General features: G+C 54.8%; 1 protein-coding gene across 3 annotated transcripts in view; it reads left to right on the top strand.

Moving 5' to 3' along the window:
- Radil (Rap associating with DIL domain) overlaps nt 1–17,992 on the top strand; it is a 71,528-nt gene extending 53,536 nt beyond the window's left edge. For all 3 annotated transcript variants that reach the window (XM_060368048.1, XM_060368047.1, XM_021626625.2), the window contains 10 exons: nt 3,759–3,919; nt 6,183–6,295; nt 6,686–6,923; nt 7,409–7,581; nt 14,113–14,263; nt 15,157–15,347; nt 15,653–16,004; nt 16,781–16,920; nt 17,212–17,351; nt 17,563–17,992. In XM_060368048.1, the coding sequence (XP_060224031.1) occupies nt 3,759–3,919; nt 6,183–6,295; nt 6,686–6,923; nt 7,409–7,581; nt 14,113–14,263; nt 15,157–15,347; nt 15,653–16,004; nt 16,781–16,920; nt 17,212–17,351; nt 17,563–17,668 (1,765 nt within the window). In that variant the 3' untranslated portion in view covers nt 17,669–17,992. The remainder of the gene's footprint in view (nt 1–3,758; nt 3,920–6,182; nt 6,296–6,685; nt 6,924–7,408; nt 7,582–14,112; nt 14,264–15,156; nt 15,348–15,652; nt 16,005–16,780; nt 16,921–17,211; nt 17,352–17,562) is intronic.
- Nucleotides 17,993–22,869: the final 4,877 nt, after the last annotated feature.

Genomic DNA, 22,869 nt, shown 5'->3' with positions numbered 1-22,869 from the left:
GTGTCCTTTGAAAGACACACTTTCCTATGCGGTTAGACTCCCCCAAGTGCTCTTAAAGGGACTCCTAAAGTATTAACATCTTGGGTAGGGAGAGGAGTAGTTAGTTGATATGTATTTGCCATGGAGTGGAAGAACTTGAGTTCTTGATAGACAGACAGCAGTCACATTAAAAAAAAAAAAAAAAAAAGGCATACACATATGTGGTGGCACGCTTGTAGTCCCAAGCACTGGAGATGGAGATACAGGGACACCGCAGGGCTCGCTGGCCAGCAGCCTAGCCTACTCAGTGAGCCTTAGGTCAGCGACACCCTTGCCCTAAGAGCAAATTGACAGTGCTTGCGAGGAACAGTACTTACAGTTGTTCTCGGAACCACACACGCACACACACCACCACCATACTCATATCCCACACAGACACACACTGCCACCTCCCCACTGTGCTTTCCACACATCCCACAAACCGCACACACCACCTAAATGTCTGGAGCGGCCTCATACCTCCCACATACGCCCTCTGTCACCCACGAGCACCACAGCCCCACCTCCAGCACCTCTCCCACACTGCGCACACTCACCCTCCTGACCAGACATGTCCCCACACACACACCTGCCCCCCCCGACCACACCTGTCTCCACACACACACCTGTCTCCCCCTGACCACACCTGTCCCCCCCCACACCTGTCCCCCCCACCTGATCCCCCTGACCACACCTGTCCCCCCGACCACACCTGTCCCCCCACACCTGTTCCCCCCCCACACCTGTCCCCCCACACCAGACACACTAACATTTCCTTTTCTGCCTCCTGCCTCTCTCTTGTTTTGCTCCAGCCCTGTTATCCCCCCCCATCACCTTATGCTGTAATTTGCATTTCTAATCTGTGTTTATCTCAACTTGGCCTTGTTCTTTTTCTTAGCAGTGTTTGTTTTTTTTCCCCTTAATCATTATTTCTGGTTCCTCTCCCTCGGCGTGGACTGTTTTCCTCCTAGATGATGTCATCCCGGGGTGACTTTGTGCAGCTGTGTGCTGACCCACCTCTTTAACTTGGGGTCAGAAAAATGTGTCCATTTGCCTTGCTCTGTGTGGGTGTGCCTCTGTGTGTGCGCCTGTGTGTGTGTGTGTGTGTGTGTGTGTGTGAGTCTGTGTGCATGCATGTGTGTTTTGAAGCTAGAGGAGGCCATGTCGTGCTCTAGCATCTGCCTTATCCTCTTGAGAGAGTGCCTTTCACTGAGCCTGGAGCTCGCTGCTGTGGGTAGACTGCTGGCCAGCCAGAGAGCTCCCAGGAGCCTCCTTTCCTGGAGGGCCACCTTAGGGCATGACGGGAGTTGCTGCTGCTGGGCTCTCCAGCTGCTTTACTTCCCAGTTGGGGCCTTCCTGGAGAAATGGAGGGGCAATGAATTTTGAAAACAAAAGGGAGCCGGGCTCTGAAGAGTGAAGTGAACTCTCTTCTGGCCGTGCCAGTGGACAGGTCAGGCTGGGGCGGAGAGCTCGGTGCCGTGCAAGCTAAGCGTGGCGCTAACCTCCGAGGCTGTAGCAGCTAACGAGGGAGAGATGGGCGCCAGCCAGCTTCTTCCCACCCAGGCCCAAGACCCAGAGGTCACCATTGTTTGTGGACTGAAGGGCAATTAATGGCCGGGTAGAGCGGGGCCTGCAGGAGCGTCTGCTGGCTCTGGGACAGCAGGAGAGAACCAGACCCTCCCTCACGACTCTTCACATCAGCCCCATTTAGTCCCCAGATGTCCCCATGGGTGTGACCTTTGCCTTCGGAGCCCCAGACTGTGTGGGAGCCTCAAATGGCAGGCCCTGGTGGCCCCACAGCCTTCAGCTTTGATCTTCTCCAGGCGGGGTTAGGGAGCCCTATGTCTGCTTCTCGGCCTGCATGCTGGCCTGCTCCGTGACAGGTGGAATGGCAGCCCCTCAGGACTCCCCAGAGAGGGACACTGAAGCCACCAGTGAGAGATTCTGGGACTTTCTCCTCACGGAGGCCAGCCAGTCAGATGTTGGGGTCATCTTTCTGAGGGAGTGTGCACTGTTCCAGAAGCACATGCCGAGGTGGGATGTTGAGCACTGGCTGAGGAGGCTTATGGAAGAAACCACCACCCTGAGCCCCAGGGACCCAGGGCGTGCCGGGCATGGTAGTGCCAGCATTTGGAAAGCTGAGGCAGACAGTTCTTTAGTTCAAGACCAGCCTGGACTGCATGTCAAAATTCTGTCTCAGTAAACAAACAAACAAACAAATAAATAAAGCAATGAATGCAGGTTGACATTTTGGTGAATTGTCAGGGCCCTAAGCACAGCACATGTAAATACCACAAGTTGACTGAAGTCTGGTTAGGACAATAAAACATAGATAGATGCAAGTCACCTGAGTGACTGACACCCACACATCTGTTGGGGCTGGTGTGTGAGACTAAGCAGGAGGGGATGGTTTGGAGTGTCCTAGAGTCTGTGGGGGCCAGGTGAGGGCCAGAAGGACATCAAGGAGAGTAGGCGCCAGCCATTGCCTCTGTCCTCTGAAAAGGGGATGCTCATCTGGAGGGTGGCAAGCTTGGGGTGAAAGGAACTTGCCTCAGGCTGGTTATAGGCGGGGGCTGCAGAAGGCTTGGATAGTTCAATTGATAAGACTCCTGGCCCTGAATCTGAGGAGGGGTCTGAGCTGTCCAGGAACCCGCCTGGGTGCCAGGTACCTTGTAGGCCCTTGAGCAGTGCCTAGTTCTGTTTTCATTAACCAGGGTAACAGTGCCCCCTTGTGGCTAGCACACCAACCTGCAGAAGGAAGTGTGGGAAACAGGATGGCTCTGGTCCCCTTCAGACCAGGAGGTGACCTCCAGTGACTGTGTCCACGCTGGGATTTTCTAATGGTTAGTCCAAGTCTGAAGAACACGCTTTGCTTTCCACCCACTTTCTTTTCTCGTGCTGCTGTGGATTACACAAAGGACCTTGCACAACCTAGACAGATGTACTGCCAGTGAGCTATTTTCCTCAGGCCCTCATTGGTTGTAGGCAAACATTCTAATGCTGAGTTGCAGCCCCAACACACCTACTGGGGCATTCTAGAGAGGTGCTCTATCACTGAGCCACATCCCAGCCCCTCACTGGGGATTCTAGGCAGGAGCTCTATCACTGAGCCACACCCCAGCCCCTCATTGGGGGATTCTAGGCAGGAGCTCTACCACTGAGCCACTCCCCAGCTCCTCACTGGGGATTCTAGGAAGGGGCTCTACCACTGAGCCACACCCCAGCCCTGATTTCTGCCTCTTGCTTCCTCACCTTCACACATTGCTGATGTCCTTCTCTGATCAAGTAGTATTTAAGTAATCTCTCAGATAGTTCTGTCAGTTTGTTTTCTCTGAGAATTGTCTCGTTAAGTAATCTGTTAAAGTTCCCTTTTCTTTGTCTGAATAACATGTTTATACTCAGGTTTCTTGTCCCAAAAGCCATGGATTGCAAGCCCCCTACACACTCTGTGCGTGTGTGTGTGTGCATGTGGTACACAAGTGTTCTAGCATTCACAGCTACTCAGCATCGCCTTCCAAAAGAAAGCTGTGAAGCCAGTCCTCTCCTGGTGCCTGCGGCTGCCTGAACGTCCTTCACTTTAGGTTTTGGAGCATCTCATAGGCTCCTGACATCTTGGGAATTGACAGTGGTACTTGCTTCTGTTAGTGTCCCACCAGGATGATTGTCCCCATACAGACAGATCAGCAGACTCGGCTCCTTACCTGTGCCCAGGGTAATCTGTAGTCTTTCTGTCTTGGTAGCCAGGAACCCATCTCCTGGGCCAGCTTCCCCATGGCCGACCTGGTTCCCGACCTGCAGCACATCCTGTTCTGGATGTCAAACTCCATTGAATTGCTGTACTTCCTGCAGCAGAAATGCCCGCTGTACATGCAGAGCATGGAGGAGGAGCTGGACGTGACAGGTATGGCCCTTAGGGTGTCCTGGTCTGGCCCCGGCCTCGGGCACAGCTGGCAGAGCTGTGGCTTCATACACACATGCCTGCAGGGTGGAGCTCTCTGGGCCCCAGGCCAGTGGTTTGGGATGGCGCACTAGGCCAGTGTTAGTGGGTTAGGCTGACCTGGTGTCCCAAGGCCTGCCATATGACACTTTGCTGGTCTCTTTTGTCTTGCGCCCACCACACACATGCACTGTAGAGTGTTCTGTTCTGCTTGTGGGAGGCTGACAGTGTCCACAGGCGGCTTAGGGTGGGGGACACATGGGCTCACACTTAATCCAGTGAGGGCTTCAGAGGTGTCCTGCTCTTCCAGAAAGGAGGATGCTGCCAACCCCAGCTTAAGATGGTAGGGCATGTCAGTGTCAGGGGTAGAAATGTAGGTAGGCTTCCTTAATTAGCATTTCCAAATACTCAAACTCCTAGAACATTCTAGGACAGGTGGATCCACCGAGAGGTGGGGTGGAGGGGCTCTAGGAGGATGACATTGTGAACTGTGCTGGGGAAGTGGCTCAGCTGGCACAGTGCTAGCTGCACGGGTGTGAGAACCCGATGCCATCCCAGCATCCTTACACTCACAGTCTTGGAAGAAGGAGGCTCCCTGGGGCTCACTAGCCAGCCAGCCTAGCCTAAACAGTGAGCCCCAGATCCCAGTGAGAGACCCTGTTTGAAAAACCAAGGTAAATGGCCCCAAGGAATGATGCTGGAGGCTGTTTTCTGGTCTCCACGCACATGCACAGACACGACAAACAAGGTGGTGGAGTGGAGCCAGGCCTTGAGGTCACAGGTGGTCTCACTGAAACATGTCTGCTGACGGCAATGCTGGAGATAGTCTGGGAGGCTGACAGCCATGGAGACCTGCGCTTCCTGTGTCCTGACCATGCATACCAGGACCTGGAGCCGCTCACGCTCCTTGTATCATTGGGGCCCTGGGCTGTTTCGGCCTCCCCCAGGTGCAAGAGGGACCTTGTGGCCCTGCCGCTGAGGGCCCACGCTCTAGTGGGAGGCGGTGCTGACTGCATCTACATAGTGGCTATGTCTACCTTGTGGTCGCCTACAGAAGGTGAGGCTGGTCTCCTCAGCGCTGAGGAGCACATGATCCGAGGGCCCTGTGGCGTGGTGTCCACCGGATACCATCTCAGGTGTCTGCCTGGTGTCTTAGGCCCTCTCTGGAGTGTACTGATCCTGCTTCCTCTCCTGGTCAGCCCACTCTTTGCCCTTGCACGAAGGGGTGAGGTGAATCTGGATTTTCAGGTGGCTCTGTCAGCAGCAGTCTGGGACTGTTTCCCTTTTTTTTTTTTTTTTTTTTTAATGTATTGTTGTTGGTTTTCTTTGTTTGTTTTTGTTTTTTTAAGACAGGGTTTCTCTGTGTAGCCCTGGCTGGCCTGGACTTGTTTTATAGACCAGGCTGGCCTTGAACTCACAGAGATCTGCTTGCCTCTGCCTCCCAAGTGCTGGGATTACAGGCATGTGCCACCACTGCCTGGCTTTGCTTTGGTTTTTAGAGACAGGGTTTCACTGTGTAGCCCTGCCTGGCCTGGAACTTGAGATGTAGATGAGACTGGCCTCTGCCTCCAGAGTTCTGGAGGTTTCCGTTTTCTTGAGAGATTGTTTTGATGCCATGGCCCTGTGACAGCTTCCCAGGGGCTGATGTACAACCTTTTTCCTGTGCGGTGAAACAGATGGGCTTCTGGGCCGGATTGCACTTGCTGCCGTGGAATAGCCATTTCTGATGGAGAGCACAGCCTGGAGGCTTGGGTCTCTTACTCCAACTACTTGGAGGACTGAGGCAGGACTGAGGTTCAAGGCTAGTCTTGGTGGCCTACAGAGTGACCTCATGGCCAGGCTAGGTACCTTGTCTCAAAAAAAAAAAAAAAAAAAAGCAAAAGAGCCCAGAGGCCTGAATGACATGCAAGGAGAAAGAAGGAAGAGAAAAGAAAAGGAGGGAAGAGAGAGAGAAAAAGTGGAGAGGAAGGGCTGAAGGAAGAAGAGACATCTGTGCTCTGTCTCAGTACATGGAGACGTGTGTGTCTGCTCTCCCTCTCGGATTGCCCGGTGTGACTACTGGGCAAGTTTGGGATCACCACACCTCTGCAGCCACATGGAGTGCAGACAGGCCGGGCAGAGCCCCTAGCAGGTAGCTGGGCGGACGGTGGCGTCATGCTTCTCCTGGCTGGCGGCTCCCGTGCACTTGCTGTGCTAGTGAGCCGCCTCTGTGGCCCCTTTCCTGCAGGCTCCAAGGAGTCGCTGTTCTCATGCACGCTGACGGCCAGCGAGGAGGCCATGGCGGCCCTGGAGGAGGTGGTGCTGTATGCGTTCCAGCAGTGTGTGTACTACCTCTCCAAGGTGCGTGCTGCCACCACGATGTTGACAGCGCCTCTCCAGGGCCTTGGCAGGAGGGAGGGACTGGCACGAGCCAGCTCCAGCAGGGGGGAAGCAGCTACTGCTTCCACTCAGGCCTTTGCTCCTGCCCTTCCCCTTCCCCTTCCCCATACCAGGAGTGCCGCCATGGAACAGCCTTCTGGTCATCGGTCATGGTGGTTCTTACCGCACAGCTCGGCGACTGCCATGCCCATTTCTGTTTGTACCTGCAGCTCCTGTCCCTGCTCCGATTAGTCTCAGAGGCAGCTCCTGCTGGGCCTCCCTCCAACTATTGCCTTAGGCTTGTTTCGTTTGGGACTCCTGGTCAGTCCTGGCATTCCTGTACATGGCTCTGGGGGTTCTCTCTCCCTGCAGTGCCTGTACGTCTGCCTCCCGGCCCTCTTGGAATGCCCTCCATTTCAGACCGAGCGCAGGGAGAGCTGGCGCTCAGGCCCCGCTCTGCCGGAGGAGCTTCGACGCGTCGTGTCTGTGTTCCAGGCCACCTCGGACCTCCTGCGGCAGCTGCAGATGCACCCTGAGGTGGCCTCCCAGATGCTTGCTTATCTCTTCTTCTTCTCTGGCACGCTGCTCCTCAACCAGGTGCTGGACAAGGGTGAGTGCTGGGGGCTGGGACCTGGCTTCCTTTGGGAAAGCCAAATGTGCTCCCAAGGGAATGCTCTGCCGTGCCTGGATGCTAGAGCTGAGCCTGTGGGAGGATGGCTCAAGACCCAGGGTAGGACAAAAGCTTAGAGCATGCCTCGCAGGATATACTTCAGTACCTGCCAGCAGCCTGCAGGAGGCCAGTCTGAACCGGTTACAGAGTTCCCTTGCTGCTGACCCCTGGCCCTGCCTCACTGAGGTTCCGGGTGTCAAACAGCCGCAGCGCGTGCCTATTGCCGCATAGGCAGGATGATGTAGGGTAGGAGGGTAGGATTGGTGGCTGTCACAGCCCCTCTTGCCTCTGTTTCTACCCCTGGCCCCAGGATGTGGGTAGTTTGCATTGCCTTGCAAACTGAGAGAGGACATTGAAGTGGCCTGGAAAGGGGGAAGGTGCTTTAGGGACCCTAGTGTGTCTCTCATCCTTTATTCCCTCTCCAGGACCCTCTCTGAGTTGCTTCCATTGGCCCAGGAGTGTCCAGGCCTGTGCCCGCCTGCAGCAGTTCCTGGAGTGGGCCAGGAGCGCTGGCCTCGGAGCACCCGCCGAACGCTTCTTTCGGAAGCTTTCCTGCACCCTGCATCTGCTGGCCACTCCCAGCGCTCAGCTCGTCCAGGTAGGAGGGCACCAGGGCTGAGTGCAGAGAAGGGCTCTGACTCTAGGTCATTGGCTTACAAACAAAATTAAGGTGGCCTGGACTCTGCACCTGTAAAACACACATTCCCTATGTAGCTCATGGAGTCGCTCTGTTCCTCAGCTGTCCCCACCCACACCAGGATGGATAATCCCATAGGTGTCTGTGGGCAGTCCCTGGGCTTTGTACTGGTCTCTGTGTGGCAAAGGGCGTTCTGCAGGTGTGACCAAGATTAAGGCCTTGAAGAGGACATGATCTTGTCCCCTGCTGGCCCTGTCTAATCCGACTGATCCACAGAGTGGGTCTGAGCTTGGGAGGAGAGCTCACAGTGGCTGCTGTCAAGAGCCTGGGAATTTGGCAGCTAGGGCAGTCCCAGGTCAGAGCCAGCCCAGAAACAGCCTCATTCCCACAGCCGTGAGGGACAGGGCACACAACACAGCTGTGAAGAAGTAGGCCCTCACCTACAGCAGTGCTGCTCGACCTCCCTAAGCCTGTGCCCTGGATACAGTGCTTCGGACAAGTATCCCATTGTAATTCTGCTGCTGTTACAAATCCTAACAGTAGATTTGGAGGTGGAGGTTTGCCGAAGGGTCGCGACCCACAGGTTCAGAACCACTGTCCTAGAACTGTCCCAGTCAGCCCTGTGGGATTGTGCCCTTGCATTGTTCGTCCTCAAGTTCATGGCCATTAATTACCCCCACAGCAACAGGAACTAGGCTTTCACCCTCTTCCCTCCGCTCTTGGCACCTTCTTCCTTAGAGCACCCATCCGATGGCTGACGGAAACCCCGCAGTGGTTTCTCCTCCTGTATGGAAACCAGCGTTGCCTTGGCCTGAGGTGGTGAACGTTGTGAGGGGTTGGGACTGGAGAGCTGCAGCATAACCTCTACCCTCAAAGCTCCCCGGGGAGCATGGGGACATTGCTCAGCCGCAGGCAGGTGTGGAGCAGCCAGCTCATCGAAAGAAGAGTAGTCCCACCAGGTGTGGTGGCTCGGGCCTATGATCCCAGCACTCTGGAGGCAGGAGCAGGAGGATCATCGAAAGTTTGAGGCTAGCCTTACATAGTGAGTTCCAGGCCAGCCTGGGCTACATATAGATATCTTAGCTTAAAAAAAAAAAGTAAAGAAAGAAGAAAAAGCCACTCCTTTTGCAGACCCTCATGTCTGTGTCTTGGCATCTCTGCACTGGGTGACAGTAGCTGCTGTTTATCACTGAGGCTCTGCTGGGTGGAAAGCCAGGCTGAGGCCACACCCTGGGTGGACAGTGGAGCTGTGTTCCAGTTAGGGCTCCCGTGTCTGTTGTCCATCAGCAAGTACTAAAAATGTCGCCTGTTGGAAACGGCGCTTTAAGATTGTATTTCTTTACTTATTTATGTGTGTGTACACAGACGCCCGTACCACAGTGAGTGTGTGGAGGTGAGAGAGCAACTAGCTGGAGTCAGTTCTCTGCCTCCACCTTGGGGTCCCAGGTATGGAACTCGGGTCAGCAAATGCAATGGCAAGAGCCTTTTTACCAGCTGCGCCGTTTCACCAGGCCCAGGGACTCTGCCTTACATGAAGTTTACAGTGTGGGTTTTGAAAAGTAGTCAAATCTTTTTCATTATAAAGTGAAAAATCCACCATTGTGTGTGTGGGCGTGTCTGGCAACTGGAACATGTGGATTTAATTTGCTTCCTTCCCAAATATCACTTAGGGTTGCTGCAGTGAAGCACCATGACCAGATAACTTGGGGGGAAAGAGTGTATTTGGCTTACAGTTCCATATTACTGTTTATCAAAGAAGGAGGTGAGGACAGGAACTCAAAACAGGCCAGAACCTGGAGTCAGGAGCTGATGCAGAGGCCGTGGAGGGTGCTGCTGACTGGCGTGCTCCTCATGGCTTGCTCAACCTGCTATCTTAAAGAACCCAGGGCCGCCAGCCCAAGGATGGAGCCACCCCACAATTAAGAAAATGCGCTACAGCTGCATCTTAAGGAGGCATTTTTCAATTGAGGTTCCCTCCTTTCAGATAACTCCAGCTGTGCCAAGTTGCTCAAGACTGGCCCGAAGAGTCACTAAGCATTTTTATTTTCTTTAGCTAGAGATGGAACCCAGGACCCTGGGCAGGATAGGCAGGTGCTCTAGCACTGAGCCACACCCCAGCCCCTCACTGGGGGATTCTAGGCAGGGGCTCTACCACTGAGCCACACCCCAGCCCCTCACTGGGGGATTCTAGACAGGGGCTCTACCACTGAGACACACCTCAGCCCCTCACTGGGGGATTCTAGGCAGGGGCTCTACCACTGAGCCACACCCCAGCCCCTCACTGGGGGATTCTAGGCAGGGGCTCCACCACTGAGCCACACCCCAGCCCCTCACTGGGGGATTCTAGACAGGTGCTCTACCACTGAGCCACACCTCAGCCCCTCACTGGGGGATTCTAGACAGGTGCTCTACCACTGAGCCACACCCCAGCCCCTCACTGGGGGATTCTAGACAGGTGCTCTACCACTGAGCCACACCCCAGCCCCTCACTGGGGGATTCTAGACAGGTGGTCTGCCACTGAGCCACACCCCAGCCCCTCCCTGGGGGATTCTAGGCAGGGGCTCTAGCACTGAGTTACACCCCTGTCCCTCACTGGGGGATTCTAGGTGTTGCTATTGAACCACACCTCTGGGCCCTTTAGGCAGGTGCTCTACCACTGAGCCATGCCTCCAGCCCTCAAGAGAAATTTTAAGTATGGTTTTTGGATGGAGTGGCCTGAAGGAGCAGCTTGCATGAAGGATGAAATTCAAAGTCCTCTAGTTGAAGAAACAGAAAAGCAGTCAAGGGACAAGCATGCTTTTGCAGGGACCACAAAGTGTTGAAGGTGAGGTCTGCCTGCTGGACCCACATGTGTGGGAACACACACCCCTAATGACAGTGATAAAGGGAATGATGGGCTGGGCGTATGCGGCTTAGCGGTGAAGTGCGTGCTTAACTCATGCAAGATCCCGGTTCCCGTCCAGGTCCTTTAGCATCAGCTGCTGTGTGTGGGCAAAGTCTGTCACAGTCATTGTGACGTTCAGCATGTGAGATGCTGAAGAGGGGGCTGACCCTCCACCCTCCTGTTGAGCTGAGTCTGTGAAGCAGAGCTCATGCTTTGGGCTCATGCGTCTCAGCTCACATGGGGCCTCTGTCGGGTCTAAATATTGTTGTTACTGCTCCTCACATTGGCTCCAGGTTGCCCTTGGAGCTGGTGGCAAGGATGTCCACTTGAGAAAAGCCATCAGGTTGGATATTTCAGATTTGTGCAGCCTCTCTCTCTGTCTCTCTCTCTGTGTCTCTGTCTCTGTGTTTCTCTCTCTCTCTCTCTCTCTCTCTCTCTCTCTCTCTCTCTCTCTGTGTGTGTGTGTGTAGATCAGAGGACAGACAACCTTGACTGTCACTCCCCAGGTGCCTTTCACACCTTTCACCCTCTGTGTGAGACAGGGTGTCTCCTTGCCTGGCGCTTGGCCAGGTAGGCTAGGCTGGCTGGTCCATGAGCTCCGGCCATCTGCCTGTCTTCTCCACGGGATTCCATGCAGGGCACTTGGCCTTGCACATGGGTGGTGCTGAGCCGACTCCGCTTGGGAGGCAAACACCTGAGCACGGGGCCCTCCTCCCAGCTGTGTGTCGGGTCTGAGTGAGTGCTTCCTCCAGGAAGGGAGCAGCTGACTCCCCTGCGTGCTCTCGGCTGCTCCTGTCTGCTCAGCAAGGTGCCTGCCCCTTCCCACACTGAGGGCTGGAGCCACGGGAGACTGGGAGGCCCACGGTGAAGCCAGCCAGCCCAGGCCCTGGTGGGCACCGTGGGTCGTAGGGTGGGGTGTGACAAGTGACAAACTCAGTCTGCCAAGAGCCGGGTAGCAGGTATTTTAGTCTTGTTGTCCACACAGAGGCCATTCATCCATATTCTTCATGGTCATTGCTTCTAAACCCTCTAAAAAGAAAGTGTCCTTAGCCTGAGGGTCTTATTCAGATGGGCTCAGACTAGCCAGCATAAATCAACTGCAGAGGAAACCGAGTATTTCTATCCTTGTGAAAATCAGAGAAGAAATCGTGTTCACAATAACAATGCACCTGTAAATATTTAACAAGATTTTTTGGGACCAGGCACAGTGACAAACACTTTGTAATTCCTGTACTCTGGAAGCTGAGGCAGGAAGATCATGAATTCAAGGCCAACCTGAGCTTCATGAAGAGACCCTGTCCTTTTAAAACAGTTTTGCAAAGATTTATTTTATTTTTTAAATTATGTGTGTTTGTGTGTGTGTATATATGTATATATTTCTCTCTCTCTATATATGTATAAACATATATAGAGATACACATACATATCTCTCTCTATGTGTATATATATATATGTGTATATATATATAGAGAGAGAGAGAGAGAGAGGAGGCGGGTTTCAAGACAGGGTTTCTCTGTGTAGGCTTGGCTGTCCTAGACTCGTTTTGTAGATCAGGCTGGCCTCAAACTCACAGAGATCCGCTTGCCTCTGCCTCCTTGAGTGCTGGGATTATAGGCGTGAGCCACTGCACCTGGCTAAGATTGATTTTTATTTAATGTATGTGAGTAAATACCATGTCTGCACAGGTGCCTACAGAAGAGGGTGCTGGTTGCCCTGGGCTGGAGGGAGCTGGCTGTAAGCCGCCTGGTGTGGGTGCTGGGAACTGAACTTGGATCTGTAAGAGCAGCAAGCACCATATGTATCTTTCTAAGTCTGTGTTACCTCACTCAGGATAATCTTTTCTAGTTCCATCCATTTGCCTGCATATTTCATGATTTCCTTGTTTTTAATGGCTGAGTAGTATTCCAGTGTGTAAATGTACGAGAGTTTTTGGTCCTACAGTATAGGATACACGCACTACAGTGCACAGACCCCAAGAAGACAAGTCCAATGGGCATCTTAGGCTTCACGTCGGCCCGCTAGTCAGTGGAGTGGGGATGTCTCTGATATGGACTGTGGTGCCTGCTTTTTGATCACCTCCCCCTGGTGGGACTGTCCTACCAGGCCTCAGGGGAGAAAGACAAGCTCAGCCCTCATGTGACTAGATGAGCTGGGGTGTCTGCATGGGGGCTCGCCTGTTCTGAGGACGAGGGCAGGGGGGTGGTGGTCTAGGTCAGCCAGGGCTACACAGAGAAACCCTGTCTCGGAAATATACATACACACATACATATATATATAAATGTATATCCATTTATATTTATAACATATATAAATTTAAAAAGACCTATGACCAAGATGTAAATTGAATTAATTAATAAAAAAAGAGCAGCAAGCACATTTAACTGCTAACTGCTGAAGCGTCGTTCCAGCCCCTCTGATAGTTTTAAATTACACCTGTTTGTTGTATGTGAGTATGTGTGTTGGCACATGCACATTTGGAGGTGAGAGGACGACTTGGCGGAGTTGGTTCTCTTTCTACCGCGAGGGTCTTGGAGCTTCAGCTCGGGTGACAGGCGCCTCACCCGCTGAGCTGCCTGACTGGTGCAGGACTTTATGTGGGTGAACAAGACCGAGCAAGAATTCTTGTCAATTAAAACTCCAGGAGCAGAAGTGAAAAGGCCCAGTGCGAGGGAGTGGAGTTAAGAGTGAAGGAAATCTTCACAAAAGTGCCACCCAAACACTGGAGGGCAGAGCACAGAGAGGAGCCAGAGGAGGAGAGGGAAGGATGTGAGCATGGCTGGGCCCTCCCTGACAGCCTGGGGGCAGACTGCAGAAAGGGGAGGGAGACATGAAGAAACAGCCCCTCCCCCTGTACATCCTGGCTGGAGGGCTGTGTGCAGGGCTTGCCAGTAAGAATGTGGCCCTGGGGTCAGCTCCTAGCCCTGCGCCAACAGCCCTGAGGCTCTGGCTGTCTGGTTGTCCCTGGGGCATAGACTCTGGATGGCTTCAGCCCAGGCCTGTGGCTGTTGGCAGGAAATGAAGCCATGGAGGAAGGGAGGGGAAGGAAGGGAGAGGGAAAGGGAGAGAGAGAGAGAGAGAGAGAGAGAGAGAGAGAGAGAGAGAGCACACTAAGGGTGGCTTTAGACTTGTTATGTACCCCAGGCTGGGGTTGAACTCTTGATCCTCCTTCCCTCACCCCTGGGAGTGCTAGCATTCATTACAAGTGGGCACCACCATGCCTGGCTGTCCCTTTGCTTTGTCTTAGAGAGCTTTCCTACCCTGTGCACAGTCACACCCCACAGTTCCTGATGTCACTGTTTCTGGCACGTAGGCTTTCCTTCCTCCTTCCCTTGCTCCCTTCTTTCCACTGCTCCTGGGTTTCCTGAGTCAGGGTCTTACTTTTTAGCCCAGGCCAGCCTCATCACTGAGGATAAGGTGCGTCATGGCTGTGGTGTCTTCTGCTCTGTCCCTTCACGGACCCGGACCCCCTGTTGTCTGCACTGCCCCATCCACCCACCCTTGGAGTGAAAGGACTAGCGCCCTACCTGAGGAGGGACTGTCCCTGGGCCTGTGAGCAGGGGGCTTCCTCGTGCACCTGGAGGCCTTTGACTGAGCGTCTTGTCCCCAGATGAACTGGGCCACCCTCCGGGCCACATTCCCTGCCCTGAACCCTGCTCAGCTGCACTGGCTGCTGACTCAGTACCAGCTGGCCTCTGCCATGGGCCCGATGAGTGCCTGGGAGCCAGGAGCCCAAGACAGCCCAGAGGCCTTCCAGTCCGGTGAGCCCTCCCAGTGGCCCACGTGTGGGGAGGGGCAGGTGGGGGTGGAGACCCCAAGCTCTGGCTCAGAAAAGCATCAGAGCTGCCCACTGAGGCAGGAACACTGGAGCCCGCTCCACCCGGCACCTCCACCCAGGACCCTACATGGCCCCCACCCCCATGTCAGTGTCACCTCTGCTCTTAGGGCTTCAGCCTGGGCTCAACTGGCACCCAGATGATCAGGAAATGAACAGCAGGGTGAGGTTGCAAGCTTCTGGAGACATTCCTCAGCTCTGAGCATGCGTACTGTTCACACATGCACACAGCCACGCCCTGGTGGGGCCATACATACATACATACATACATACATGTACACTTCAATTTGTAAGTTATACACAGCTCCCTTCATAAACATGTCTTAGAGCGTGTAGATAAAAGGTGCAGGCTGATTGACAGGCTGCGGGTGTGCCTAAGGCTTCCCACTGTCCTCCTGTGCCTGGGCACCACTGGCTGGGCTGGGCACAGAGGGCACCTCTAACAGTGCACTTGGCTCTGCCCGATCCCACTGGGCCCCGTCTGCTGAACTAATTGGTATCAGAACACTCCCTCACTCTCCCTGCCGTGTACCAGGCTTTGTGCTGGGAACTCGGAGCTGGCATCAGAAAGGTTCCTGCCTCCCTCCCACCCAGGACCGGCACACAGTAACATCCCATGTACACATGTGTGTGTCTTAGTGGCACACGGGTGTGTGTGTGGGTCCACTCAGTCTAGACAGCCTTGCTAGGATTCAGAAACGAAGAGACGAGGCTAGGACTCCCCTGTCTGAGATCCTGCTGTCATGTCCCGTGGGTGGGTGAGGAACAAAGATGGAGGGAGGAGAGGCCAGGTCCCAGCGCCTCGCTCCTCCCCCACAGAGGACATCCTAGAGTCCTATGAGAACCCGCCGCCCATCGTCCTGCCGAGCCAGGGCTTCCACGTGGATCTAGATGCAGACTGCCTGGAGGACAGCATCTACCAGCACCTGCTCTACATCCGCCACTTCCTGTGGGGGCTGCGGAGCCCAGCCAGCCCTGACAGTGGGCCTGCCCATCCCGAGAGCATCGAGGTACTGTGGGACAAGGATGCCGGTGGGGAGGGAGGGACTGAGCCACTCAGAGCAGCCTTCCATTGACTGTCACCCTGTCTGCGTTGGGCTGGGGGATGCAGCAGGCATGACAGAGACATCCGGGTCATTTGATTTGGTGCCAGCTTGCAAACACCTTCACTCACTCTTTGTGCCTGGCATGGCCTGGCTGGGCCTGTATCCTCTAAGGTGGCTTGTCTGTGTCTCTTCTCCTCACAGGGTGGCACCATGGGCACCTGGCCCGTCACCTTCTCTGAGCCTCGGTTTTTGTCCACCTCTCTTCCCAGGGCCTGTACCACACGATCCCCGAGGGGCATCTGGAAGGCCATGGCTGCCCCCTGGCTGATAGGGACCCAGGCAGAGGAGCTGTTGAAACTGCCCCTGCCCATTCTCTTCCTGTCACTGGAGCTCCCCGAGCACAGGGTCCCCCCGGAAGACAGCCTGCCCGAGGGGACCGAAGGGGTTCCCAGGCTAGCTCTCTGCACACTGACTCCTCCTGCCTGCTCACTCCTCCCAGCACACCGCTGGGCCTGGAGCCTGGAGGCCCCACCTGGCCAGAGCCCAGTGGCCTCCGTGGAAAAGCACCTCCTGAAGGGCAGAGGAACGGGCCAGGTGGTCCTACCGGTACAGCTCTGGAAGGTGAGGCTGGCCTGCTCCTGACTGGGTAGCAGCCCCACCTTGCATCTTGATAGCAGGGCTGCCCTGTCAGCCAACCCTGTGTCCAGAGTGTGCTCCTCAGTGCCCGTTCAGGGACAGAATGGGCAGGTGCGTGCATATGTGCACAGAGGGATGAGCATGTCTAGATGCATATGTGTGTTTGCATGTACGTATGTGTGCACAGAGGGGCCCACCTGGCCCCTTGACGACTCTTATCATTGTGGCCTGGATTCTCCTTCAGGTTGGAAGGCGCCTGGCTTTGGGTGCTGGGTGGAGCAGGACAAGGAGGCAAGCTACCTCCTCAGGTTCTGGGGCCAGGGCTCAGAACTGTTAGGTCAGGCTCGGTCCCAGATGCGAGCTCTGTTGTAGAAAGGCACAGGGTGGGCCTTGGCTAGGCTGGGGCATGGGCGGGGCCCTGGGCACAATGAGAGGCCTCAGGGAGGGTGGACTTACAGTTCCTCCTGGTGGCACGGAGGGATGCAGATAGGACAGTGGCGGGAGGCTAGGCTGCCCCTATGTGTTGAGTCCCTGGCCTCTGGGAAACAGCTGGCCTCAAAGGGGTTGATGTCCCGTTGATTCTGGGCCTGTCCCTCCCCCGGGCTTGCTGTCATGTTCTGTCCGTTGTCCCTCTGGGGATCCAGGAACACTTGCTGTGTGCTGTCATGTGGTACATCTCTGTGTCCCCAGAGGTCCCCTGTGTTCTCACTCAGGGAATGAGTGCTGGGCTCCATATCCCCCCACCCCTTCTCTGCCCGCAGGAGACCCTGTTCAGGCTGCTGCCGAGCCTCCTGCTGAGGGCCCCAGCCCCAGCTCCAGCACGGAGGACTTCTGCTACGTGTTCATGGTGGAGCTGGAGCGAGGCCCCTCGGGGCTGGGGATGGGCCTGATTGATGGCATGGTGAGGACCCTGGAGCTCAGCCCTCTCTCCCGTTACTGCAGACTGCTCTTCCACAGTGCGAGCATGGCCAGGGCCTGTGAGAAACACCTGCGCTGCCTCGTGGGCCTGCCTTTCGGAGCAACGATGGGCCCCAGTGCTCCCCTGTGGGACACACGGGAACCGTAATTTGTGACCTGGTTACTCTAGGCATGGGTCCCCCAGGTGGCAGGGAGGGCTGGGGGGATGCAGGGTCTTTGCTGGGGAGAACATGGTTGGCACCAGCTGTGCCCTGAGGCCCCTGCTTCTTCCCAGCACACATCTCTGGGGTCCCCGGGACTCTACATACAGACCCTGCTCCCCGGGAGCCCCGCGGCGTCTGACGGGCGGCTGTCGCTGGGAGACCGACTCCTGGAGGTGAACGGCAGCAACCTGACGGGTGTCAGCTACATGAGGTATGTGCCGCCGCTGGCCCATGACACTGCAGTAGCCGGGGGGGGGGGAGGGGCGGCCAGCCCTGGCCTGTGACACTGCAGTAGCCAGGAGAGTGGGGGGGGGGGGCACCTGCAGGCCAGTCCTGCATCCTGGGGAGGGGAGGAGCAGGGACTGGGGGAGCAGCCCGTGCTGCCCCTTCTGTGCCACCTGCACCGTGTTCCTTGATTTCAGGGCAGTAGATCTGATCCGAAACGGAGGCAAGAAGATGCGCTTTCTGGTTGCCAAGTCTGATGTGGAGACAGCCAAGAAAATCCGTGTCCGCAAGCCCCCTTCCTAATAGACCAAAGACCCTTACCCCGGTACCCGCTCCCTGTCTCCTCCCCAGGTGGCACCGCCACCCACCCACTTTGTTCCCCTCGATCCCCCCCCCTCGCTGCCAGCCCACACTCCCCAGTCCAGCCAGTCCTGGGTTTTAATGTGGATGGAGTGAGTCCCTGTGTCGTGGCCTCACGTTGAGGACACCTGTTGATAGTGTACATTTTAGTGTATATTTATTTATATGACACATGGCACTAAGTTGTGACATTTCCTACAGAGCTTTTATGTTTAAAGACTTTAATGGAGAAGTTAGATTCAATAAACTATCTTTCGTATTCTTACAGTGGGGATTAGGATCTGCAGTGCAACACTGAGGGAAGCCAGCAGCTCTGTGACAACCCTTCTTGTCCAGCCAGCACAGAAGCCAGGAGTGCACCTAGTATGGATTATAATGGATATAGTTCCCGCCTGCTTCTGGTTCTGCAAATTGGACCCAGGGATCTTGATGTGCTAGACAGGCACTCTACCACTGAGCCACACCCCAGCCCCTTACTGGGTTATTCTAGGCAGGGGCTCTACCACTGAGCCACACCCCAGCCCCTCACTTGGGGATTCTAGGCAAGGGCTCTACCACTGAGCTACCGCCCTCAGCCCCTCTTTTTATATTTTGTTTTGTAACAGTCTCACTGAGTTGCCTAGGGTGGCCTTGAACTTGCTGTGTAGCTCAAGCAGACTGTGAACTTTCTACCTTCCTGCCCCAGCCTCCTGAGCAGCTTTAATTACAGGCCTGCTTCCCTCAAGCTAGGCTGTGGATTACTTGAATGACTCTCTACCCCAGAACTGCAGCTTTTTTGCAGCTAGGAAACAAGAACCACAAGTCACGGTGGCCCTGTCTTTTGGTCCTTTGTTTGAGACTGGGTCCAGTCTGGTGTGACACATACTGTGAAGGAGGTGGTTCAGGGCAGCTCCCAACAACCTGAGGCCTTGCAGTGTGAGCCCCCATGCCTGTCTAGATGATTGGGCTGATGTTTTTGCAGGCCTGAGCCAGCCTTGAGCCCCCAGCCTACTGAGCCGACCTCCACTCTTCTCCACTGTCGCCCGTCACCAAGGCAGGTGGTTGAACACTTAACACTAAGGTGAGGGTCCAGGCTCTTCTTCCCTTCCCACTGTTGGGAAGCCAGCCTCCTTCTCCAGCCAGGGCCTGGGTGTGCTGGGAAAGCAGCTGGCACATGCGCACACTGGGGTGAGCAAGCTTGGCCACGCTGTTCATCAGCAGTCAGCAATAGCTATGTTCATCTTTTTTAAACAGTTTGGTGTGTGCCTGCATGTGTGTTATGTGTGTATATGTGTGTACATGTGTGTGTTCAGGTGCACAGGTGCCCCAGCATGTGCTGAGGGAAGGGGACAGCCTCAGGTGTCATCCCTCACCGTGTTACAGGCAAGCTCACTTTTTTGTTGGCTGATGTGTGCAGTGGGCTGGGTGGCCTGAGGGCATCCACTGTTCTCTTCCTCCCCCCTCATTGTAGGAGCGTGAGGATCACAGGTGCGCTGGCTACTATAGCTGGCTTTGTGTAGCTTCTGGGGTGTGAGCTCAGGTCCACGTGCTTGTATGGCAAGGGCGTCACCCACTGAGCCATCTCTCCAGCCCACGGTCCTCATAGATTCAACAGGAATAGAGGGAGTCTGGGAGCAGTCCCCGTCAGCTGCAGACACCCACGCGTGAAAGGGATCTCTGTGGAGGGCACCGGCCTCTGCCGCAGTCCTGGATTGGCCCTGTTGCTTGCCCCCATGCTTCTCCATGCTGCCCTCTCCTGGTTGCCGCTGGGAGCTGCAGTGCATCCACTGCAGCTTTTTTTGGACAGCCAGCTGCAACTCTATGAGGCCCAAGATGCTGGATCGAGTATATAAAAAATCTCGATTACAAAACCCCTTGATTCATTTCTAATATTTTGTGTGCATGGAACGGGGAGGTCTGCATACATGCCAGGGTGTGCATGTGGAGATCAGAGAACAACTGTGGGAGTCCGCTGTCTCTACCATGTAGTCTGGGGCTTTAACTCCGGTCAGCAGGCTTGGCGAGGAGCCCTTACCCACCGAGTCATCGTGCTGCCCCAAGTCTAGTTTATCAAGATTCTGAAATGTTCTGTGGATTGTGTGTGTGTCCTCATGAATTTGTAGGTGCTGTCCACAGTCAGGAGCCGAGGCTGGAAGAGGGCGCCAGTGGTTGTAAGTTGCCATGTGGGTGCTGTGAGCCAAGCCCAGCTCCTCTGCCAAAACAGTAAACGCTCCCGACCACCAGCCATCTCTCCAGTCACCCGTTCCTAAGTGTATTTCTTAAAGGACAATTTAAAATCCACAGCTTCACCCAGAAGAAATGCTTACAGCCCAGAGCAGAGCTGAGAGGCTGAAGCAGGTCAGATTCCTGGTCCTCACTCTTGACTCCTTTGGTCACAAGCCTCATGCTATGGAGCAGAGTAGGGGACCCCACGTTCCTGCAGGGTAACAGGATTGAGAAGTTCAGCAAGAAGCCTTCTGCAATGAGCCAGCATGACCCCGATTCAGAACAAAATGAGGAAATATATTGAACCCCAGTATAGTTCCCTGAAACTTCCTGATAGAGGGAAACATTCAATTTTTCAAGCAATTTTTCTCACCGAGAGTGTTTAGGGTTAAACAGTGAAGCAGATTGCATGGATAAGGGTTCACGGGGAGATGGGTGTCACTGCCACAATTCTGGTACTGGTTCATTATGTTATCCAGTAATTAACCTAAAGAAACGAGCACAGCACATGAGATAAAACTCAGCAACATGCTTGTCAAGTGTAGCTCATCCTTCTAAAAGCTCAAGGCTGTGTGCCTGTAACCCCAGTGCTGGTTTGGGTGTGTATATGTGGGTGTGTGCTGGTGTGGGGGAGAGTGGGTATGGGTGGGTGTGACAGGAGATCCCTGGATCTGCCTAAGCCAGCTGAATCTGTGAGCTCGGGTTCAATGAGAAACCCTTGTCTCAATAAGGTGGTTTCACCTGCATAATACGCAGAGCGAGACAGACCATGGAACTTCTCGTCACAAGGACATCTTCATCAAATCCCTCTCCTCGGGGCTCAGGAAGCTAGCTGAAGAGGAGGCAGAAAGACTGTAAGAGCCAGAGGGGGTGGGTGAGTCTTCCAGACACAATAGGACTGACGTACAGCACACGGTAACTCAGACTGTCAACCTTCATGGGCCTGCACAGATCCAAAGCAGACAAGGTCCCAGTGCTGACACGAGGAAGTAGACCCATCCCCAACCAAGAAGCTAGCTCCAACTAACCACTGTTCTAAGAAAAAATGGGTTTCTCCAAGGGAGTCTCACTGTGTGCACTTAAGGGTAGGCCCATGCCCAGAGCAGATTCCTAACACAAACTCATAGGCCTGGTCTACAAATGAGTCCAGGTCGGCCAGGGCTACACAGAAAAAACCTGCATTGAAAAACGAGAGAGAGAGAGAGAGAGAGAGAGAGAGAGAGAGAGATGAGGTTGGAAGGGTAGGATCTGGGAGATGAGAAAGGGGAAAACGAGCAGAATAAATTGTATGAAAACTTTATTAAAAAATAATTTTTTTTTTAAAAGTGGTTTGATGAGATGGGTCAGTGAGCAAGAGTAGCTGATGTGGAGCCTGACAACTTGAGAGCCATCCCTAGGACAGAACTGACTCAAAACTTGTCCTCTTACCTCCACACATGCTCTGCTGTGGCACACATGCACACCCGATCCCAAATATAAGAGAAAAATAAAATTAGGTGGAGAGCAACGAGAAAGCACGTACATAAAACCTCCAGCGTCTGCGGTGCGTGCACACGCACACACACACTACATCCATGGTGTGAGTGCAAGTATGTTGTCAGGCATTCTTGTGAAAGATGATCACAATGTGCTAAAAGCCGGAGTGAATGTGCCAAAGCTCCACAGGCCCCCGAGAGCCTGGGAGCCCGGCCCAGGCCAGGCCTGTCCTCAGCAGGCGAAGGTGCGGAGGGCTGAAGCCCGTGTGTGCCCATTACCCCAGCTCGTCTCTGAGATAGAGTAGCCAGGGCGGCGCTGCCGTCTGAGCGGGCACTAAGCTCTGGCTGGTAGCCACCAAGAAGAGGGCAGTGCATTTTCAAGCGCCTCTGCCCTTTTCCCTGCTGGCATGGCTCTCTCAGCTCCGGGCAGTCATGAGAATTCTCTACGAAGGATGCCTGGGTGCTGGGCTGGAGAGACGCGCCATTGCTTAAGAACTGGCTGCTCTTGCCTCTACCTGGGTCTGATCCCAGCACCGGTGGCTCACAGCTGCAGCTCCAGTTCAGTGGCTCTGATGTCCTCTGACCTCAGCATTCAGGGCGTGAACATGATGCACTGACATGCATGCAGGCAAAACACACAGCTAAAAGGTTAATTTTTAGCTGGGCACGGTGGCACACGCATGTAATCCCAGCCATCAGGGAGGCAGAGGCAGGCGGATCTCTGTGATTTTGAGGCCAACCTGGTCTACAAAGTGAGCCCAGGGCAGCAAAGGCAACACAGGGAAACCCTGTCTCAAAACAGCTCCCACCCCCCAATTTTTTTTTTTTTTAAACCACCAATGTTCCTGACTGAAGAACATGGCAGATGCCACTGTTGTAGGAGTGACTGCCCCTACACTGAACAGGTAGCACTCTGAGCACATCTGTGCAGGCCCAGCTCAGGAAGGGGGTATGGTCAGGGCCCAGCAGGCCCAGCGGCACCAAGCAAAGGTTTCCCTGTGCATGACCCAGGGACAGACTGTGATCCCTGCGGCCTGGGTAGGAGCAGCCCACGCAGGGATAGGCCTCAGCTGGAGCCTTAAGCCGGATTTTCCCTTAAGGAGCTCCAGCCTCAACGCTGAGCCCAGAATGAAAGGGGAGGGTGGAGCGGCGGTGGGGTCAAGGCATGCCCAGCGAGACCAAAGGCGGTGGCGCCACCTAGTGGCCACGAGCAGTTCGTGCCATCAGGTTCTGTTCTAGGGCAGCCTGGCCCAGGACTCCTAACTGCAGAAAGGCTCGAGCAGGGCCCCGCAGCCTTGAGCACCAGCACGCGGCCTGGGGTTTCTGAGCAGGACTGTGGGAGTGCGGAAGATTCCTCTCCACACCTGTAAATGACGGAGCAGCAGAGCTGGACAAACCCGGCCTGCAGGCAGACCCTCATGAGTACTTCCTGAACTTTATTTAGCTTTTAAAATGTGTGGACAA

This window comes from Meriones unguiculatus, chromosome 15 (assembly GCF_030254825.1).
Source record: "Meriones unguiculatus strain TT.TT164.6M chromosome 15, Bangor_MerUng_6.1, whole genome shotgun sequence".
Taxonomy (NCBI): domain Eukaryota; kingdom Metazoa; phylum Chordata; class Mammalia; order Rodentia; family Muridae; genus Meriones; species Meriones unguiculatus.
This window is presented reverse-complemented; position numbering and strand designations above follow the sequence as displayed.